Consider the following 19,121-nt stretch of genomic DNA (forward strand, 5'->3'; position numbering starts at 1 on the left):
GTGCCCAGTGACAGGACAAGGGGCAATGGGCACAAACTGAAGCACAGGAAATTCCGTCTGAACTTGAGGAAGAATTTCTTCCCTCTGAGGGTGACGGAGCACTGGAACAGGCTGCCTAGGGAGGTTGTGGAGTCTCCTTCTCTGGAGATATTCAAGACCCGCCTGGACAAGATCCTGTGCAGCCTGCTGTAGGTGACCCTGCTTCGGCAGGAGGGTTGGACTAGATGACCCACAGAGGTCCCTTCCAACCCCTACCATTCTGTGATACTGTGATTCTGTGACTGTGAGGCTTGGGCAGGTTTGGGTCTGCCAGGGACCTTCTCGGCCACGGTGCTGGTGGACTTGAGGCCACTGAGCTTGCAGAGCCACGTGTCAGTAGGAAGGTCTGAATGGAGATGGGTGTACTGGCACTAGGTCTCCTCTCGTGCTCTTTCTCTCCCCAAAGGGAGGTGGCCTCATTTCACGCACGGGACAGATGGATGGATGGTGCTCATGGAGCAGCTGCTCGGTGATGTGATATTTTGCTTCGAGCATCTTTCTGCCGTTCTGTTGCACCCCATACACACCAGCTGGTTGCCCACCACCTTCATCTTACCTCCCTCCCCGACTCCTGCAGGTTAATCCTGGAGTCCTGGCTCTCTCTCCCACCACACCAGGCTGTTCCTTAGCCCGCAGGCTACCAGCTCTCCCTCCTCTCAGACCCCGGCCTCGGTGTCCAGGCCTGGCCAGGGGGACCGGGTGGCCCAACCTCCGCTCGCTCCCCGGGCTGCCCAGCGGCCCCCTGCTCCCTGCCCCCCTCCCCCTCCCCCCGACGAGGCGAGGGACGAGCCCCCCGCTCTCCTCACGCAACGCGACCCGGGGGCGACCCGGCCCTTCGCCGTCGCGGGCGGGCAGAGCTCTCGGAGACGCGCGGTGCCGAGCCCGGCTGGGCGGGGGGCGAGCCGTGCCGGGGGCAGCTTCTGACAGAGCGGCGCGGGGGTGCTTTGGGGCAAAGACTTGGGCGGGCGGGGGGCGCCGAGCCGAGCGGTGCCGAGCTGAGCCGAGCGGTGCCGAGCTGAGCCGAGCCGAGCCGAGCCGAGCCGAGCCGAGCGGTGCCGACGCGCGGCGGCTGGGGGCGCTGACGCAGGTCGGGGCGGGCGCGGCGCTATAAAGGCGGCGGGGCGGCGGGGCGGCGGGGCGGCAGCACCATGGAGAGCTGCCGGGCGCTGGCGCTCTGCGCCGTGGCGGCCGCGCTGCTGCTGGGCGCCCGCGGGCAAGGCCCGACCCCGCTGCGCCGCGCCCGAGACCTGGGGCCCCCCGGAGGCGGCGGGTCCCGGGAGAAGGAGCTGGTGGGGCGGGGGGCCGGGGGGGGAGGGTGTCCCGCCGGCCGGGCGCGGCCTGACGGGGGCTTGTGGGGGGGGGTCGGTCTCTCGGCAGATCGAGGCGCTACAGGAGGTGCTGGAGAAGCTGAAGAGCAAGCGGATCCCGCACTACGAGAAGAAGTTTGGGCAGGTGCCCATGGTGAGTGCCCCGGCGGGGCGGGACGGGACGGGACGGGACGGGTGTGTCTCCCCCCGACCCCCCTGACGGCCCGCCGCTGCCCCGCAGTGCGACGCCGGGGAGCAGTGCGCCGTGAGGAAGGGGGCCCGCATCGGGAAGCTCTGCGACTGCCCCCGGGGGACTTCGTGCAATTCCTTCCTCCTCAAGTGCCTGTGAGCGGGCGCGCCGCGGGACGAGCCGCCGGGACCGCCGGCACCCACCCCTGCCCGACCCGGCGTGCCGGCCCGGGGCGGAGGCGGCGGCGGCTTCCCGCGGCTCGTCCGGCCGAGAACCGCGGCGAGAAGCCCCCGCGCCCCCCCCCCCCCGCGTAACGCCGTCCGCGACACTCGACATCAGTGGAGCTGTTTCCTTTCTCTCCCCCTTTCCCCTCCCTCCCCTCCTTCCCCGTCTGGTTTTCTCTGCCCGGCGCAGCCTGGGTTTGTCCCGCACCGCCGGTACCGGTACCGCGCCGGGGGCAGTCCCGCAGGAGATGCGGGGCGGCGTGCGGGGCTCCGGGACCGGCCTGGCGGGGTGGGGCTGGGGGGGACGCCGGTTGCTTGACCGGAGCCACCACGGAGAGGAAGATGTCTGGACCCGTTGCGAACTACCAGGGGATATCCTACTCACCTCGACCAAACTACTCGCCTTTCTACGACGAACTGATGTGTGTAAATACGTCTGTCCTCCACAGGCACGCGGCGTGTTTCAGCAAACTCATGACGTGTTTTAATGCTTTGTCCGTCTCTGTTTAATAAAGTCGTTGTTCCGGTGACAGTGTTTTGGAAAAAGTTTTGATTTCACACGCGGGAATTGCTAGGGCTCGAGGGGGAGAGGCTGAGGGTTACCCCAAAATCACTGCAACCACCCGCGTCGCTGCGTGCTTTGGGCTGGCCGTCGGCCAGGTCGGGACAGGGCTGGAAACTGGGGCTCGTGTCTCCTGGCACTGGCTCGGCCGATGGCTGCTGCCTGCCCCACGGGTGCCCAGAGCAATGGCGCCGGGCTGGGGAGGACAAGCAGAGGGGGGCAACCACCATGGGCTGGGTTGTCTTCACTGTTTTGCCTTTTATTCCCATAAAAGAGGGACCACTGAAGGAACTTCTCACCTGTCCCCGGGTCATGGTTCATCTGTGTGTGTCTGTGCAATCACCGGCTCTTATTTCTGGGATGAAGGGCTGCACGGGCCAAGGCAGACGTGGGGGAAAAGCACTTTTCCAAAGAGTTTTCTTATTTGGTGCTGATGGGAGTGCAAATTTAGGCCACAAACCCACAGACTCGTGAGAAAAAAAGAGATTTCTGTAAGGCACTTGCTTTACTCCAGACGAGTAAGAACATGTGAGCAAGCCTGGCTGAAACACGTACAGAAAAACAGACTGCAAAAAGAGACATGCCACTGTTTATATCGTTATCATTATTACTATTATGATTATTACTATTGTTGTTGTTTTTTTCTTTTTTCCTTCCTTTTCTTTTTTCCTTCCTTTTCTTTTTTCCTTCCTTTTCTTTTTTCCTTCTTTTTCTTTTTTCCTTCCTTTTCTTTTTTCTTTCTTCCTTGCTTTTCTTCCTTGCTTTTCTTCCTTGCTTTTCTTCCCCCAGGACAGGGATGAGCTTGTCTTAGCTCAGAGAAAGAGAAAAGAAATGGCAGCTGGAAACATCCAGAGAGATCATGAAGGCCGGTGGAGTGGAAGGGACCACAGGGGTGGGGGATGCCGTGCATGGGCCAGGTAGTACCAACCCGGGGGACCATGCGTATCATCAAAGGGCAGGAGGGGAGCTCTTAAGCAGGACAGGAGCCATGGTGCCAATGATGGTAGCAGTGTTCAGGGAGGACTTTAAAAATAAAAAGGCATATGAAGTCAACAGGGATGGAGCAGTGGGATTTTGCAGGCAGAGGTGGTCACCAGCTACGACTAAAATTTTTGTACCCGTGGGTGGGTGCTGGCCTGCGAGGGAGAGGTGTGATGCTGCTTTCCCAGGGCTGGAGGCATGTGTTAGGTTTTATAAATGGGTAACTGTGCTCCTGAATGTCTTTACAGTATTTACCAGAGACACCGTAGAGGCATTTACTTTTGATTGCTTGTGGAATAATGAAATAATTTTCATAGCATCTGGGTTTGATTCCCCTCCACATACAATAAAAAGGACTTATATTTAGGTGCTGGATGCTTTCAGGCATGGAGCGCGTAGGCTGGCTGTTAGGTGGTCCCCTCAGCATGGAGTCCAGCCCCAGGTACCACAGCCATCTCAACGAACTGCCTCCAGTGTAGACCATCTCGACATGTAACATTTTTACTGAAGGTTTATTTATGCAAAATTGGACTGCAACATGGAATACAGGACTAAAACATATCAAGAATGATTCAGCTTGTGTGTTAATTTTATAGTTCTTGTTCTGCCTGGTGATAGTGCTCAAAATTATTAATGTGGTTTAACTAAAGATCAAAATCATAAATCTAAAACCTAACTTACAGACACTGGAATTCATGGTTCACTTGCGTGATGCTGTCATTATGAGAACACTCTCTGCAAGAGTGTATGCACCAGCCTGAGGGCTCTTATCACTTCGAATATGCTCACGACCACTTACATTGCATTACAGTTATTTCTATTGTATGGATAGGAAAAAAAAAAAGCAGATGAGGGGGAAACCTGTGCTGTAACCTTCAGGATAGAGTTGGTATCTGCATATTTTTCACTCATAAGATCAATGACGTGAGATGACACCATTTTTCCTTTAAAAGCTCTATTGATTTTACCTTTCCTTTTGAGGGGTTTGGACACACTCTGTCATGGTGTTTCAGAAGCAGGGGAGTGCCTATACCTCTGAAGATCTCCAGTGTCCTTCGAGCAGGAGGTTGTAATGTCCTCAAGGGCAATCACAAGCCTCAAGGGCCATTCCTGCCCCCCTGGGACTTCTCAACACCATGCCCATCACCCAGGACCCCATTTCAGCCCTTCCTGGGGCCCTCAGCTCATGCCCCACTGATGCCACAGGGTGCCTGTCTCCAGGTCCCCACAGCCCTGTCCTGCTTAGCCATGGGTCCCGTGCACTGATGTGCCAGTCTGGCTCTGGCCCATCGCCACCCTGGTCCCCAGGGAGGTGTCTGATACCCACTGGCCTGCTCTGCTCCCTCTCTGAGTGGTGGGATGGGTCCAGCTGTGGGCTCTGCTCTGCTGCCCTGGGGGCAGTTCCCAACAGCCCCAGCCCCCACTGGATCCACCCACAGGTGCTGGGGAAGATGGGCAGCCAGACGCCAGTCATCAGTGGCGTACACCAGGGCCAACACAGGTGTCAATACCATTGAACATCTTTGTTAACGGCCTGGACAATGGTCCAGAGTGAATCGTGCAGTTCAACACAGTGAAACGCTCTGGGAGGAACAGCCCCATGCACCAGGACAGGCTCTCTTGGCCCCAGTTGGAGAGCTGGGTCCTACCACACAGCTGAGGACCATGCAGCTCAACAGGAACTTAACATGGCCTCATAGCAGTTTCAGCTTCACATTTTCTTTACAAAGGGTCTGGGTTCTGCAGGTATCACTTTTTTACTCACCAATAAGAGAGAAGGGGAAGAGCAGCTCCTTCCCGGTTCTCTGTGGACATTGATCCGGAGTACAAGCTCAGTGATGAGATCAACATCAAGAACACATTCGTCAACGGGTTGCTGGATGAAACAGGAGAACAGTTTTGCAGACAGCAGATAAGGGGACAGCCTCGCAGAGCAGCCTGTGGAGAGCCCAAATGCCTATTGTCGCAGTTCTGACCTGTTGTGGGAAGACTATGCAGGAATAAACATTTCTTGGATTATCCTGTACCTCTGCTGACTCTAGAGTCTGGAGCCCTGTGGCTGGATTGGGTCATCTCTGAGAACAGAAAGCAAGGTGGTCTTAGTTGACAGCAGTGAGGGGACCAGGGAACACACTAACACTTCCAAGGTGACCACTACACGCCACTTAACTGAGTGCCCAAAACAAGAACTGCAGCTTTTCACAGAATCACAGAATAGTAGGGGTTGGAAGGGACCTCTGTGGGTCATCTAGTCCAACCCCCCTGCCAAAGCAGGGTCACCTACAGTAGGCTGCACAGGATCTTGTCCAGGCGGGTCTTGAATATCTCCAGAGAAGGAGACTCCACAACCTCCCTGGGCAGCCTGTTCCAGTGCTCCGTCACCCTCAGAGGGAAGAAATTCTTCCTCATGTTCAGACGGAACTTCCTGTGCCTCAGTTTGTGCCCATTGCCCCTTGTCCTGTCACTGGGCACCACTGAAAAGAGCTTGGCCCCATCCTCCTGACACCCACCCTTCAGATATTTGTAGGCATTTATAAGGTCCCCTCGTAGCCTTCTCTTCTTCAGGCTGAACAAGCCCAGTTCCCTCAACCTCTCCTCGTAGGGGAGATGCTCCAGTCCCCTCACCATCCTTGTAGCCCTCCGCTGGACTCTCTCCAGCAGCTCTTCACCTTTCTTGAACTGGGGAGCCCAGAACTGGACACAGTACTCCAGATGAGGCCTCACCAGGGCAGTGTAGAGGGGAAGGAGAACCTCCCTCGTCCTGCTGGCCACACTCTTCTTGATGCAACCCAGGATCCCATTGGCTTTCTTGGCAGCCAGGGCACACTGCTGGCTCATGGTTAACCTGTCGTCCACCAGGACACCCAGGTCCCTCTCTGCAGAGCTGCTCTCCAGCAGGTCCGCCCCAAGCCTGTACTGGTGCATGAGGTTGTTCCTCCCCAGGTGCAGGACCCTGCACTTGCCCTTGTTGAACCTCATCGGGTTCCTCTCTGCCCAGCTTTCCAGCCTATCCAGGTCACGCTGAATGGCAGCACAGCCTTCTGGTGTATCTACCACACCTCCCAGTTTGGTGTCGTCAGCAAACTTGCTGAGGGTACATTCTAACTCTTCATCCAGGTCGTTGATGAAGAAGTTAAACAAGACTGGGCCCAGTACTGACCCCTGGGGGACACCACTTGTCACCAGCCTCCAACTAGACTCAGCGCCGCTGATGACAACCCTCTGAGTTCTGCCATTCAGCCAGTTCTCTATCCACTTCACCGACCACTCATCCAGCCCACACTTCCTCAGCTTCCCTAGGAGGACATCATGGGAGACTGTGTCGAAAGCCTTGCTGAAGTCAAGGTAGACAACATCCACGGCTCTCCCTTCGTCTACCCAGCCAGTCATGTTATCGTAGAAAGCTATCAGATTGGTCAGGCACGATTTCCCCTTGGTGAATCCATGCTGACTACTCCTGATAACCTTCTTTTCCTCCACTTGCTTCATGATGGCCTCCAGGATAAGCTGCTCCATCACCTTTCCCGGGATGGAGGTGAGGCTGACCGGCCTGTAGTTCCCTGGGTCCTCCTTCTTGCCCTTTTTGAAGATTGGAGTGACATTGGCCTTTCTCCAGTCCTCGGGCACCTCTCCTGTCCTCCAGGACCTTTCAAAGATGATGGAGAGTGGCTCAGCAATGACATCCGCCAGCTCCCTCAGCACTCGTGGGTGCATTCCATCGGGGCCCATGGATTTGTGGACATCCAGATCACTTAAGCGATCCCTCACACAGTCCTCCTCGACCAAGGGAAAGTCGTCCTCTTTGTAGGCTTCTTCTCTTACCTCCAGGGCCTGGGATTCCTGAGGGCCAGTCTTAGCACTGAAGACTGAAGCAAAGAAGGCATTCAGTAGCTCTGCCTTCTCCGCATCCTCCGTCACCAGGACACCCGCCTCATTCAGCAGTGGCCCCACATTGTCCCTAGCCTTCCTTTTGCTGCTGATGTAGTTGAAGAAGCCCTTCTTGTTGTTTTTGACATCCCTTGCCAGCTTCAATTCCAGGTGAGCCTTGGCCTTCCTCGTCGCATCCCTGCATGCTCTCACCACGTTTCTGTACTCTTCCCAAGTGGCCTGTCCCTCTTTCCACATTCCATGGACCTTTCTCTTCTGCCTGATCTCCGCTAGAAGCTCCTTGTTTAACCATGCAGGTCTCCTGCCTCCTTTGCTAAATTTCTTTCTCAGGGGGATGCATTGCTCCTGTGCATGGAAGAAGTGTTGTTTAAAGAGCGACCAGCACTCATGGACCCCCCTGCCTTCAAGAGCCCTGGCCCACAGGATTCCTCCCAGTAGCTCCTTGAAGAGGGCAAAGTCAGCCCTCCTGAGGTCCAGGGTTTTGATCCTGCTTATCGCCCTGCTTCCTCCACGCAGGATCCTGAACTTGACCATTTCATGGTCACTGCAGCCGAGTCTACCTCCAACCTTTACATCCTCCACCAGTCCCTCCTTGTTTGTTAACACGAGGTCCAGCAGCGCGCCTTTCCTTGTTGGTTCCTCCACCACTTGCATCAGAAAGTTATCATCGATGCTCTGTAGGAACCTCCTGGATTGTGCCTGCCTAGCTGTATGGTCTTCCCAGCTGATGTCAGGGTGGTTGAAGTCCCCCATGAGAACCAGGGCCTGTGACTGTGAGGCTGCTTGCAGCTGCCTGTAGAAGGCCTCATCAACCTCCTCCTCCTGGTCAGGTGGCCTGTAGTATACACCCACCGTAATGTCACCCTTATGAGCCTGTCCCTTAATTCTAACCCACAAGCTTTCAACTCGTTCCTCATTTGCCCCCGGGCCAAGCTCAATGCATTCCAGTTGCTCCCTCACATATAGAGCAACTCCCCCACCTCTCCTTGTTGGTCTGTCTTTCCTAAAGAGTCTGGGTTCATCTTGAGTTTAGGCGGCAAAGAGGGCTGCAAAAAAGTTTGCACTCAATCCTGCAGTTCAGAAATGATGTGTTTATTGAGTATGAAGTGAAAAAACCCAGCTGTCTCAAGTGTCAGCACATTAGGACTCAGCCATGGTAAATCTGCTTGCCTGCTGGCAATTCCATTTCAAGATTGCAATTTTCTTTTTGATTGGATCTTCCAATTGGAAAGAGACGTGAAGACAAAACTACTCCTGACGAACCAGCTGGCGGGTCCCATCTTCCTGCGCTGTGGATTGTTCAGCAGCTTCTGCTGGCCCACTGCCCGGGGGATCTCTGCTGTGAGCCTGGGCGCTCATCAGCTTCTGGGTCTTCTGGCAGCTCCCAGGCACATGGGTCTGGCGAAATGCATCACACCACTTCTCAACTACAGTATACACCAGGACTGAAACACAGAGATGTACTGAAAAAGCACAGAAAATAAGTGTTAATTCCACGTGATGTTATTTACTACTGATCTGTAAATCCACCTGAAGGAAATAAAAATTAAATATAGTGCTAGATATCAAGGAACCCATGCAGAAAACCTATCTCTGTCACTAGTCTAAACCCAACCAAACGAGCTCGTTGACTGGCAAGCAGTGGGAAAAAGTGGCCCAGCTGGTTTGTGCCGTTTGTCTCTTCTTCCTGCTTTCTGTGGGCTTTCTCCATGTTGTACCTGCCAACACTGAGTGTGACCTGGCTTCCGTCCACCTTCTTCCAGGACAGGCAGAATGTCTTTGCAGAAACTACCTAGTCTGAAACTCTAGACAATGATGATCACCTTACATTGCTTGTCTGCAGTCAAATCTTCTCCAGGAAGATTCCACACAATTCACACACTTGGTGTCCCTGGTGGAGGCAGAACAGGTGCTACTTTTCATTAACCAGCATCAGAAAAGTGTATGGCTTTTGGTGGCAGCCTCTGGGGTAGAAGATGGGCCAAGTACTGAGAGGAAAACTGAGATTCACGTCAGGAGAAGTCTCTGGGTTTGGAGATAATGTTGCATGGACACAGCATATTGCACACTCCCTGGAAAAATCTCATGACATTTTCTGCTGGGGTGGGTTTTGCTGCTGCTTGGGTTCTGGGGTTTTTTGTTGGTGGGGGTTTTTTTTGCCTGTTTCTTTTGGTACCTCATTCTTTGAGTTACCAGAGAAAACAGCACACCAGTCAACACTATTAAACGTGTCTGTGGATGTTTTTAGGCTTTCTACCTGTTTGCAACTTGTATAGAAGTACATGGTGCTGCATCCATTCAGTTGCTGTTCCTTGTAAGGTTTCAGTTTAACAGAAGTAGTGGAGTTTCATGCCTCCACTGTAGGCTGGAGCTGGGCGAAATAAAACCTGCAGATGAACAAGAGGTGGCAGTGTTGCAACGGAATAAAACTCTCCGCAAGCAGCTGTCTTGTCTGAACGAGTGTGTTAGCTTGACTGTGATGAAAGGAGAAGGCTGGGGAGGGTTTATATAAAGTAAGTTGGAGCACACAGCTATACTTTGCCTTGCTAGAGGATCTGTGAACCTTGACAACACCCAGCAAGTCACCTTTAAACCTAGATCTCTGCAAGGTGTGACAATGCCCCTTGCTGGGAAGGGAGGCTGCATAAAAAGGGACTCAGGAACATGAGCAGCCTTACCCAGGGCCTTCACTCCACACCTCGATCCTTCACCCCACCTGTGTGAGCCACATTTCAGCTCAGGTGTGGGCCTTCAGTCCACAGCCCTGTCTTCTGGAGGCATCTTGGACCTATGCTGTAGGCATCTTGTCTCCTGCACGGACCCCTCGTCCGGATGTTGTAGCTTGTCTCCAGTCCCATCTCCAGTCCTACCTCCTCTGACTGCACTTCCCACATGGATTCTGGACCGGGTTTGTTGCCTGTGTTCTCTGGGACTGGTGATGGAACATGTGACCAGTGCCCACCTGTGCCCTACTGGTAAGGGCACTGCCTGTGCTGGGGTCCACCTTGGCTCCCAGCTCACCTTCCCTTGGGGAGCAGACAGCCCTTGCTGCTATGACGTTTGGGCACAGTACTTAGGCTCAAACGAAAAAGTGGTCCTGCAGCCATGGGGGACTTAAGGCTGCTTGGCCTTGAAAGGGTTTGCTCTTGAGTAAGCAGCAAGCTGCCCCCGTACCTGCGGACCCTCCTCAGCTAGAAAAGAACCTGAGGAATGGCCATATTTCCTCCCCATCAGCTGAATGTGTGCTGCCTGCTGCCCTTCATGCAGAGCAAGTCACAGCCTTCAGTACCTGGCAGGGCGAGAGAGCTAAGCCCTCAGAGGGTCCTTCCCACCCAAACAACCTCTCTCCCTTGATCTCAGTGTCAGAGAGGACAGGGTTGGGAGTTACAAGTGGTCTCTCCCTCAGGTCTAGGTCCTCAGAGCCAGGTGGGTTCTTGTTCCTCAGGAGGAGGACCTGTGCTTACTTCTTCCAGGAGTGTTGTAACAGAGGTCTGGCACCCCAAGTGATGATGTTTCCTGCCAGAGCAAGGAAGTCTTCTCGGCAGCAGCAGCCGAAATTTTTTCTCTGAGCACACACAGCCTCTGCTGCTGTCAACAGCCTAGAGAAGAGTGTCAGCAGGGCAGGGCTACTTCTGGGACAGTCTGTCATGGCACACTCCATTTCAGGAGCCACAGATGCCGCTGAGTCTGAGCTGCAGCTTGCAGATCTTTGGTCCCTGCTTTTCCAGCTGCACTGCTTAGGACTGTGTGGCACACAGGGGAGGGCAGGAGAGCACTCACCTGTGTTTTTTACATAGACTTTTGTTTTCATTTGCAGCAGGTGAAATCACAAAGAGAAGTAAGGTGCTACCCAGTCCGTTTGCTCTGTGATAGACCTATACTGCTGAAGATGTGGCAAGGCAGTTGGGATCTGGCTGCAGAAGGGCATCCTTAATCCAGCCTCTGGTGGCTGTGGAGAAGATGGCACATTGTCCCAGCTGATCCAGGCAGACAAGTCTGGCGACGGACTACCCATCATTTGGGCATCTCCTAAGGGGCATCATTCCTAGAAAAGATACCGTGGATCTCAGGAGATGGGTGATTTGGGTGTTTTCCTCCAATCATAGGCTCGTTGCAGCCTAAACATGGCAGGAGCCACGTATGGGAGTTGGTCTGGCCCAGACCACTTCTGTTGGGAGAAAGCTCCAAGGGGAGAAAACCCAGAGCTGTGAATAAGAGAAGTAGGTCTGGTCTTTTGCATGAACTTTCTGGTCTCTCAGAAATCCTTCAAAGACCTCATGATCAGAAGCCTCCAAAGATTTCTGTGTTTTGAGAAAAAAATTCCTCAGCAGTGGGCGAGCACTGACTGTATCTATACACTGTCTTAGGGCCAACAAAGTTCTTGGACAGCTTCCCCACAGGGAGTTTTTCCAAAAGACAGGCTTGGTGTTGACCTAGCTGGGAGCTGGTGCTAATGCCACAGTGTAGCCAGACTCTGTTTCTCAGACTTACAGTTCCGAGTTTGGTGGTTTTCTTCTCTGTTTCCTTTTCTGTTCCCCTTGTTCTGCCCCTGGTTTCTGGCATGCCCATGGGAAAACTCACTTAATGCTCTTCCTGAGTGTTCTCCTCCAGGAGGCAGACTGAGATTTAGGGGAGAGCAGCGGGCAGAGAAGAGCAGGGAGTCCTGTTAGCAGGCCAGTGCAACTTTGCTTGGCCCATGCCCTGGCAGCTGCCTGCTCCGTCAGCGTTGATGGGTAGCTCTGAAAGACGGTCACTGAAACCAACCTGCCTTCTCCAAGCCAGGGTCACTGGGATGTTCCCTGTGATGTCAGAGGGAGCATTACCTGAAGCTCTTGGCTTTGCAGGTCTTATTCTGAAACACCCCCTTGGAACTCTTGCTGGCTGACCTCTATCAAGGACTGGATGTGACCTCTGGAGAAGGTGAGGATGGAGGAGAGATTGGAAGAACTGAAGGATAAAGTTTTGCAAGTAGTGCCACTGGTGTGAAGGGACAGGTAGAGGCTGGGGACTTCCTAGGAAATTGATAGTGTCCTATAAAATCCTATTGGTTCTGACAGCAGTTAATTGTTGCTGCAGAGTGGCATTTAGGAAGAAAGTTGCACAGAGAAGCATTTCTTTAGTCAGAACACTTCGTTAAGGAATTTGAGATTGATCCACAAAATGACTCATAAGAAGTGGCCAGAAATTGCAGTCCCTTAGGGAAGGTAGCCCCTCTGCTGTCAGTCAGGCATGGACAACAGGCCTTCCTTTGAGGTGGCTTGAGCTGGTTTCATGCCATGCTTCCTTACTGAAAAGCAGATTTGAAAGCTGGCTTAGAGTACCTTGAAAGCCACACAAAACAACTGCAGGCTTTTATCTGCCTTATGAAAGACTGCAGTGACTTCTTTTGAGAACATATGATTTATTAGCATTGTTGATCTCCTCAAAGACATGGGCTTCAGTAGTGCTAGCATGTCATTGCAGATCTTACAGTTAACCCATTACTAAGGGGCTGGTGGTGATTTCTGAATCATAGTGCTGCTAATTCCTGGAAAGAGCACATGCTTTCCTCTCTTCAGAAGTCATGTCTTTTCTACAAGTTCAATGAAATACATGCTTTCAAAGAAGTAGCAGCCACTGAAGTGGTGCTGTGTTATGTTCCTGTTCCCTTATCGTGGCTGCAAATTGCCTACAGCCAATCTCCACATCCTCAAGCAGTTGCTGTCTCTGCTGCACCACATCAGGCAAAACTCATCAGCAAGCAGGAGGAACTCCAGCAATCTTGCCATCTACTTTGGGCGAAGTATGCTGAACGAGGAGAACCTGCTCCCACTGGAGGTGCTGGAGGAGGTAAGAGACAAGATATGCTGAATTTACCAACCAGCTACACCAGCCTGGGCCAGTCAGAGCATTCTTGTTGAGAGGTACCTTGCTGTCTCTCTTGAATACTTGTGGAGGTGCTTTTTATTAGAGCAGCAACATGGCTGCAGCTTTCTGCACGTAAGAAAGGGCCAGGAGTCAGAAAGGATGTTTGATGCATTTTCTGCCCCTTGGATTGAAATCAGTGGTTTTATGTGTGCAGCTGAGAGTGCTTGTGGAGTTTCTTATTAACAATTGCATGGAAGCATTTGGAAAGGAGATCGCTTGCCTTCTAAATTCCTCAGTTGAGTAGTCACTAGTGCCCATAGACAGCTCCACAGGTATGGAGATGGACAGAGGATCAATCACAGGCTGGGGCTGCTGATCCTTTTTCCTTAATGTGTAACTGCATCTGTGAAAAGTCAAAGATTTTCTGAGCGCTCAAGAAACTATGGCAGTGTTTTACTACTGGAAGATTTCTCAAAAGTTCGGAGACAAAAATTCACAAAATAAAATTCACGGTAGATGTTAACCATCTGCTCTCCACATGCATGTCAAGCACAGGCTCTGTGAGTGATGCTCTTAGCTTGAGGGCTTTTCTGATGGGGCTGGAAACAGAAGATTACTTGCTCCCCCCAGGTTATTCTGCAGTCTGTGTTTTGCTGTTGCCTCTCAGGACAAACATGCAACGAAGGAAAATGCTTTCTGGTAACACTTGATAGCGGTAATCCTGTTAGTGTCTTGTTTTGCACTTGTGTTGTCACCGTTAGCTCTATCCAGCACTGTTTACTCTTCAAGATGAGGTGAAACCTAATGGTCTAGACTATGACTTCTGAAAAATGCTGACAGAGATGTCGTTTCCCCAAGCATTTCCAATCAGTGCAGCAGACATTACAGAGAATAGGGCATCAGAACAGGGGCTAGAAGAAAAATGATGTAGGGTTTAAGGTGGGTTTTGCTTCAGGTTTTATGACTTCTGAGAAGTCACTTCACTGCACATGCTTTTGCTTTCTAGGGCTGTGTCCAGGAGAATCTAGTGACCATAAAATAAAGGCAGATACAGAGCATCTGACAAATGCATTTCTGGATAGAACACCCTCTCTGCTCCTACCTCTCCCAGATTCAGGGGCAGATATGGTCATGGAAATGGAAAAAGGACAGGTATGTCAGGTCCACAAACAATGCAGTGAAGTGTGTCATGTGTGAAGGAGTGCCCTGGTGCAAAACTCCCCACTGCAGACACAGGTTCCAGACTGAGAAAGGCAGGGAACATGGATGTGAGCAGGTACCCAGAGTCTGGGTAAATGTTCTGCCTCTCCCTGGCAGGCCCAAACATGGCTGTGATGGGACTATGCCATGGATGGGCCGATGGGCCCTGGTGGGCAACAAGCTGAGCAGGGAACAGCCTTATGCCCAGACAGCAACAAGGGCCAGCAGCACCCAGGGTAGTGTGAATAGGGCTCAGTTCAGAGAGCAAGAGGAGGGATTACCACTCTCTTCCCAGCGCGTGTCAGACCTCACCTGGGTACTGTGTCCACTTTGGGCCCTGCATATAGCAAAGACATTGACAAACTGGAGGGTTTTCACAGGAGACCATCGAGACAGTGGAGGCTGGAAATGGGTGTCCCCAGTCTCTAGGTAGAAATATGTGGGTCAAAGACAGCCCAAGCCCACTGCGCTCTTAAAAGTTCATTTTATTGGTTATCCAGTTTTTATACTTTATGTTAGTCTGATCAACATATGCACAAATATTGCTATTACAGTTTTGCCGTGTTATTACACAAATCACTGAAAAAGCAGTAGCCAGGACTGATCAGGTGGGCAAATCAAAATGTGGTTCTGATATCAAAGGAAAGAGACTGAATAGGACCAGCGACCTCCTGCTCTTCCCTCACCCTCATCTGCTTTGCATTCCCACCTGTGGCAGCATCTGTTATTCAAGAAGCTAAGGCTCCTCTGCAGCAGGAGAGTGAAACTCAGTGACTTTTTTGCCAGATGCTTACACACCCCTGCTGCTCCTGTGGTGGGTGGAAGCTCTGCACACCTTGCCACAAAACGTGCATCCAGGGCACAGCACTCACCATACCATCACCCACCCTGCAGTCTTCTCAGCATTTACTTATAACTGCCACATTGCCCCTGCCCCTCTTGAACAGGGACTTCATGCTCTGTGCACCTGCCAAGGTGCATGCAGAGGGGTGCTTGTGCTGGATACATGTCAAACCTTATGGTCTGCCAGGGTGTGAACCAAAGCACCGCACATCACCACTGTGTGGAGAGGGGCTTGTAAATACCCCACTGTGGGACACTGCGTTTCAGGGATAGCCTGAACGAAGTACTAATGGCTGGAAGACCAGCGCCATCTCCCACCTGTCTGAGCTGGGCAGAAGAAGTAGTAGTGGGGCTGCCTCTTAAGCAGCATCTTGTCTTCAGCCAGGAAAAACTCTGCCGACACAGCCATACCAGTGCTGTGGTCCAGCCTGCTCTCAGACACCAACTGCGTTTGGCCTAAATGCTCTAAAAGCTTGGTGGCTCTGGATTTCTGCTGCTGTACTTTGGAGCACAGTAGGGCCTCCTGTATGTATATACAAGGACTGTTTCCCTTTGGCTGAGGGATTTGTCATGGAAGAGGAGCAGCTTCTTCTGCTGCTGGTTTCTGTGAATGCTGCCCTCCTGAATCTGGGCAGAGACAGCAGTTGACAGGCATCCCTCTGCAAGCTTCCCAGCAAAGAGCCCATCTCTTTATTAGACCACACCTCTTGCCCTCAAAGGTTGTTTTCTTGCCTTTGGTCATTTAGACTACCTTTCTAAAGGCACAGTGTTATGAATGTATCTTTGTTTATTCAGTTTTGATTAACATATACTAGTTGCATTTTTTTTCTGCAGTGCTTTTTGAGATACGAAAGAAAAAATTTTTATACTAAATAACAGAGGACTGGGGCACAAAGTAGGTACTTTGGAAGTCATCTCGCAATTATAGATTAACCTGAAGGAGTGAAGAAAGTGTTTTTTTTCATGTGAGTAAAAAACCAAAATTCTCACTGCCTTTAAACAAGAGACTGTGGCACTTAGATACGACACAAAAAACTTGCTTTTTGCTATATAAATCAGAGCTAATAACGTCTGTAGAAAAAATCCTAGATGTTTCAAATTTGTTAGAGATCCACTTCGTTCCTCTAAGTTTGTGTTGGCTTAGATTCCATAACGATTCTTCAGTTTGTTTTTTGGCCATGGCTTGCTTTAATGCAAAAACTCGTATTTTAGCAGCTTTGAGGAATATTTTTTTCTTCAGCTGCCATCAGCTGTGTTGATCTCCAAATTAAGAAAGTAAACCACACTCCAGGAATGTCTGAAGTAGACAAACAAACCTGTGGTTAGCAAAATGGGACCTGATGAGATGCATCCCAGAATCCCGGGGGACTGGCTGATGTAGTTTCCAAGACACTTGTTACTATACCTGAAAAGTCATAGCAATCAGATGAAGTCCGCAGAGACTGGAAGAAGGGAAACATTGCACCCATTTTTGAAAAGGGTAGAGAGTTGGACCCTGGAAACTACCAACCTGTCAGCCTCACCTCTGTGCCTGGGAAGATCATGGAACTGATCCTCCTAGAAGCTATGCTAAGGCACATAGAGGACAGCGAGGTCAAGACAGCCAGCATGGCTTCTCAAAGGGCAAGTCCTGGTGGACTTCTATGATGGAGTGACTGCATCAGTGGACAGAGGAAAAGCTATGGGTGTCATCTGTCTGGGCATTGTAAGGCCTTTGCCATGGTCCTCCTTCTCTCTAAACTGGAGACGTATGGCTTTGATGGGTGGACTCTGGTGGATGAGGAATTGTTTGGATGATCACATCCAGAAGTTAGTGGTCAATGGCTCAACGTCCAGATGGAGATCAGTGACCAGTGGTGTCCCTCAGGGGTCCATACTGGGACCTGTACTGTTTAGTATCTTCATAAATGGCACAGAGAGTGTGATCGAGTGTACCCTCAGCAAGTTGGCAGATGACACCAAGCTGAGTGGTGTGGCTGACACGCCAGAAGGACGGGGTGCCATCCAGAGGGACCTGGACAAGCTGGAGGAGTGTGCCTGTGTGAACATTATGAGGTTCAACAAGGCAAAGTGCAGGGTCCTGCACCTGGGTTGGGACAACCCCCAGTGTCAATACAGGCTGGGGAATGATGTGATTAAGAGCAGCCCTGCCAAGAAGGACTTGGGGTACTGGTGGATGAAAAGCTGGACATGACCCAGCAGTGTGCACTTCCAGCCCAGAAGGCCAACCACATCCTGGGTAGCATCAAGAGAACTGTGGCCAGCATGCTGAGGGAAGGGATTCTGCCCCGCTACTACATCCAGCTCTGGAGCACTCAGCACAGGAAAGACATGGACCTGTTGGAGTGGATCCATAGAAAGCTACAAAAATGGTCAGAGGCCTGGAGCACCTCTCCTATGAGTAAAGGCTGAGAGCGCTGGGGCTGTTCAGCTTAGAGAAGAGAAGGCTGTGGGGAGATCTCATAGCAGCCTTCCAGTACCTGAAGGGGGCCTACAGGAAAGATGGGGACCACTCTGTTGTGGTAGGACAACGGGTAATGGTTTTAACCTAAAAGAGGGTAGATGTAGGCTGGATATAGGAAGAAATGTTTTACAATGAGGGTGGTGAAACTGAACAGACAGCCCAGAGAGGTGGTAGATGCCCCATCCCTGGAAATATTCAAGGCTAGGTTACACAGGGCTCTGAATAATTCAATCTAGTTGGAGATGTGTCTTGGACCTCAGGAGGGCTGACTTTGCCCTCTTCAAGGAGCTACTGGGAGGAATCCCGTGGGCCAGGGCTCTCGAAGGCAGGGGGGTCCATGAGTGCTGGTTGCTCTTTAAACGACACTTCCTCCATGCACAGGAGCAATGCATCCCCTGAGAAAGAAATCGAGCAAAGGAGGCAGGCATGGTTAAACAAGGAGCTTCTAGCAGAGATCAGGCAGAAGAGAAAGGTCCACGGAATGTGGAAAGAGGGACAGGCCACTTGGGAAAAATACAGGAACGTGATGAGACCATGCAGGGATGCGACGAGGAAGGCCAAGGCTCACCTGGAATTGAAGCTGGCAAGGGATGTCAAAAACAACAAGAAGGGCTTCTTCAACTACATCAGCAGCAAAAGGAAGGCTAGGGACAATGTGGGGCCACTGCTGAATGAGGCGGGTGTCCTGGTGACGGAGGATGCGGAGAAGGCAGAGCTACTGAATGCCTTCTTTGCTTCAGTCTTCAGTGCCAAGGCAGGCCCTCAGGAATCCCAGGCCCCGGAGGTAAAAGAAGAAGCCTGCAAAGAGGATGACTTTCCCTTGGTCGAGGAGGACTGTGTGAGGGATCGCTTAAGTGATCTGGATGTCCACAAATCCATGGGCCCCGATGGAATGCACCCACGAGTGCTGAGAGAGCTGGCGGATGTCATTGCTGAGCCACTCTCCATCATCTTTGAGAGGTCCTGGAGGACAGGAGAGGTGCCCGAGGACTGGAGAAAGGCCAATGTCACTCCAATCTTCAAAAAGGGCAAGAAGGAGGACCCAGGGAACTACAGGCCAGTCAGCCTCACCTCCATCCTGGGAAAGGTGATTTAGTAGGCATGGTGGTGATGGGTTGATGGTTGGACTTGATGATCTTAGAGGTCTTTTCCAACCTCAGAGATTCTATGATTCTTCACCAGACTTAGTCACACTAGAGGTCACACTAGACAGGCAGACTTTCCCCCTTCTGGAGCTGCAATTCTGGCATGACCGTTTTCACTGATCTGGTCAAACTACATTTCGCCTGACTGAAATTCTAGGGCATTTAGAGTTAATTAACGGCACATGATTTTCAGGTACACTCTTCTGTGTTGTATCAGCCAGAAATTAATCTGCTGTTTCCAAAAAGATCTGTAAAGCAATTATGCATTGTTTTTTTACCTTCAGAATAGTCAGTGAGTTTAGGAATATTTCCAACAAGATTTTAAAACTCTCATTTACTGGTTTGCCACTTTTTTTCTTTTTATCGCCTTTTCATAACATCTGTAAGGAAAGAAAGAAACCACCCCACAAAGTCAACTGAGAAATGCAAAT

General features: G+C 51.7%; 1 protein-coding gene across 1 annotated transcript; it reads left to right on the forward strand.

Moving 5' to 3' along the window:
• Positions 1–1,187: 1,187 nt before the first annotated feature.
• CARTPT (CART prepropeptide) lies at positions 1,188–1,695 on the forward strand. Its single transcript, XM_075411407.1, has 3 exons — positions 1,188–1,328; positions 1,417–1,500; positions 1,588–1,695. Exons 1-3 carry the CDS (start codon positions 1,188–1,190, stop codon positions 1,693–1,695), a joined length of 333 nt encoding a protein of 110 aa, XP_075267522.1.
• The last annotated feature ends 17,426 nt before the right edge of the window (positions 1,696–19,121 follow it).

Source organism: Opisthocomus hoazin, chromosome Z (assembly GCF_030867145.1).
Source record: "Opisthocomus hoazin isolate bOpiHoa1 chromosome Z, bOpiHoa1.hap1, whole genome shotgun sequence".
NCBI lineage: Eukaryota > Metazoa > Chordata > Aves > Opisthocomiformes > Opisthocomidae > Opisthocomus > Opisthocomus hoazin.